The following is a 3,083-nucleotide window of genomic DNA, read 5'->3' on the forward strand; positions in this document are numbered from 1 at the left end:
CTTTTGGAGAAGCTTTCTGATTGGTGTGTGGAGCCAATTCAGGACCCAGTGGGTCGTCCTGACAGTTTCCTTAAACTCTCAGGAAGACGGAAGGGAGCCAGCTCTTTATGCTGTGTCCTGGTTCCAGCAGCACAAAGACTTGCCGCCCTGAGGATGAGAACTTAGCAACCAGTCCCCGAAGGGAGCAATTTCCCAGCCACCAGGGGAAAGGGGAGAGCTAATCCCTTTTAAACAAACCCTTGTGAAGTAACTCCCCAGATAAGAGTATCAGGAACCTCTAATATTCTCACCTGGTATCTCGAAGACAAGTTGTTGACAAGTTTGTCGCAGGGAGAACAAGGGAGAAAGGGGTGTTGCGGGCCAGAGAGGGGAAAGAGTGCTTCAAGTCCCCAAATGAGAAGAGTTTTAACATTTATAGAGATTATGCCACNTGCTCGTGTTTATGCTTTTGCTCCCGTGGCCAAGTGCTGTTTTATTTAGTTGCTGACACCATTTGGAGGCACCAAAGGAATTAAGGAGTCCAAATAAAAGAACATGTAGGTGAGGGTCACAAGCGTGAACAGAAGCACAATCTACCATCTCGCGGGCCATTGTGAAACAGCAGCCGGTTGCCAGAGTCGAACCATAACACTCACATCAATGTTTAGTTGTTTTACAAACGTAGAACTATCCTGTATTGTTGTCATGTGTTATAATGTCCCATTGCTTTTTTTTTCCCCCAAGAACTAATCGCGTTGTTCATTTCTCTTAGGACAAGACCAGCGCTCTGAGCCTGAGCAATGTGGCAGGCGTTTTCTATATACTTGTCGGAGGTCTGGGGCTGGCCATGATGGTGGCTTTGATAGAATTCTGTTACAAATCACGGGCAGAGTCCAAACGCATGAAACTCACAAAGAACACCCAAAACTTTAAGCCTGCTCCTGCCACCAACACTCAAAATTACGCTACATACAGAGAAGGCTACAACGTGTATGGAACAGAGAGTGTTAAGATCTAGGGGTACGGTCAAGGTCTAGTAAACTAATCAGCCTTACATGACTGTATGTGAATCTCTCTCTCTTTTTTCTTTCTCTGTGTTTTTTTTTCCCCCTTCGGTTTATTGTTTCAAGTATTGTCTAGTCTTTGCAACCATTTGATTCTCTGAAGACAATGGTTGTGCTTTCTCGTGGGGCAGTAGTACTTTTCTAGTAGCACAGTAGTAATTATACCATGGTCTGCAACCCAAAAGGACAAGAAATTCTCTAGAGCTGCACTGTTCAGTGAAATATTTGTGAGGCATGCATGTGAGCCACGGGTGTAATCTAAGACACTCTAGTAGCCACACTTTTTTAAAGTAATGCAAGTGAAATTAATTTAATGAGACATTTTATTTAACCCAATATATCCAAGATATCCCTTCTACATGTTATTGATATATAAAACGAATGAAAGGTTTTACGTCATTTTCTTCACCCTAAGCCTTGGAAATCTGGGGTGTGTTTTATCCTTATGGTACATCTCAATGTGTCCTACCCACCTATTGAGGGTTCAGTAGTCACATGCGGCTGCCATACTGGACAGCGCAGTTCTGCAGAAAGCAGCTGTTCTGGAACTAACGGTATAATGAGGAATTGAGGCAGGGCACTGTCACCTTCAGAAAAGTAGTACTTCCGTAAGGGCATGGCAGGTCTCTTAAGTGTAAGCCTGGACCATTTCTTTAATCTTTGAGTTCCTTTGTTGTCCCTTACTTGGAAGTATATTCAGGTAAGTGTTTCTCAAAGAACCGTTGAGGCTCCCTGCTGTTGGCTGCCCCAAATCCATACTTAGATAAACCTGATTGGTGCCACCTTGACTCTGGGAGCTACAGCCAACCCCCCGGCCCTCCTCTAACCAACAATTCAGACATGTTCAAAGGCAAGCTCAAAGTAGGATCATCATCTATCTGTCCGTTCTGGAAGTGTTTAAAAGAATACAGTCTTGTTGTTACCTTCAAGTGCATCTGTCGTCACCAACATGCCTCTCTGAAAGCGAAGAGAACAATCAGCAACTTCGGGCCCTTATTTCAAGTGGGAGATTTTTTACCCCATGAGTCAAGGATACCATGAGTTTCCTGAATGCGCTTGAATTTCTACAAATGCAGTATCTGTGTTTTTGATCCCCTTGCATTTCATATCATGGAACTAAATTCAGCCCATTTTTAAATACTATTTCATCCAAATAAATCCTGTGTCTTCACCATAGAAAGTATTATCTTGTTTCAGGAAGTTGCTGGTTGTTCTTTCCTGCTGTAGACCGCAGCCCTGTGCCACACATACCCAGTACGCTGACCTAACGCACTGAGTGTTCCCAGCGCATCGCTGACTGTGCGGTACATGGATTCATCTGTGATTAGTGTTGTTTGTGTGCAAGTGTTTAATGTTCCAGGGTGCTTAAAATATTTTACTCTTGAGTAGCTTCTATAGGTCCGTTACAATTTGGAGCACATGATCTGCTTTTTCATAGGGTAGTGCGTGGGCAATTTCAGCTTACCTTAATTAACCCAAATTCTGAGATACTGGCATCCAAAAGAAGAAGAAGAAGAAGAAGAAGAAGAAGAAGAAATCTGAAATCCACTCTCACATCTATTGCCTCTTTTGAGGTTATGGGTCGCAAAGTGTATTCCTTTCGGGAAACTAAGATCCAGTCATACTGAGTGACTTGCTCAAAGCAACACAACTAGGTCATGGCAGTTCCAGGACTAGAACCCAGCCCCTCTTCTTCCTCCAGCTATTGTCTCTTCACAAAGCCATTTTGCCTCTAACCACCAGAGGCCAGGTGGTCTCCAGGGACCTTGAAATTCCAATGGGATCTAGTCAAATGGAGAGCAGACCCAAAGTCTGTGTCCCACTTTTTTACAAAAAAGGCATACACCTCACTTAGGCATTCGACACCAAGTCATATAGTCATTCTCTCCTATTTTCCCCAGAAAATCCTTCTGAGACAGGTATCAGGACTCAGGGTCACACAGCCTCCAGACCCTCTTTATTAGCAGCCATTCCATCTGAGACTCTATGTCTCTGCTCCTCGATCACCATAGCCTCAATTTCTCATTCAAGCCCCAGATG

At 43.9% G+C, this 3,083-nt stretch overlaps 1 protein-coding gene across 1 annotated transcript in view; it reads left to right on the forward strand.

Annotated features, from left to right (window-relative positions):
* The window catches only part of GRIA3 (glutamate ionotropic receptor AMPA type subunit 3), a 273,791-nt gene that overhangs the window by 266,908 nt on the left and 3,800 nt on the right, over positions 1–3,083 (forward strand). The window contains exon 17 of the mRNA XM_077763473.1: positions 752–999. Within this exon, the coding sequence (XP_077619599.1) occupies positions 752–997 (246 nt within the window). The 3' untranslated portion in view covers positions 998–999. The remainder of the gene's footprint in view (positions 1–751; positions 1,000–3,083) is intronic.

The sequence above is a fragment of the Crocuta crocuta genome, unplaced genomic scaffold, assembly GCF_008692635.1.
Source record: "Crocuta crocuta isolate KB4526 unplaced genomic scaffold, BGI_CrCroc_1.0 scaffold482, whole genome shotgun sequence".
Taxonomy (NCBI): domain Eukaryota; kingdom Metazoa; phylum Chordata; class Mammalia; order Carnivora; family Hyaenidae; genus Crocuta; species Crocuta crocuta.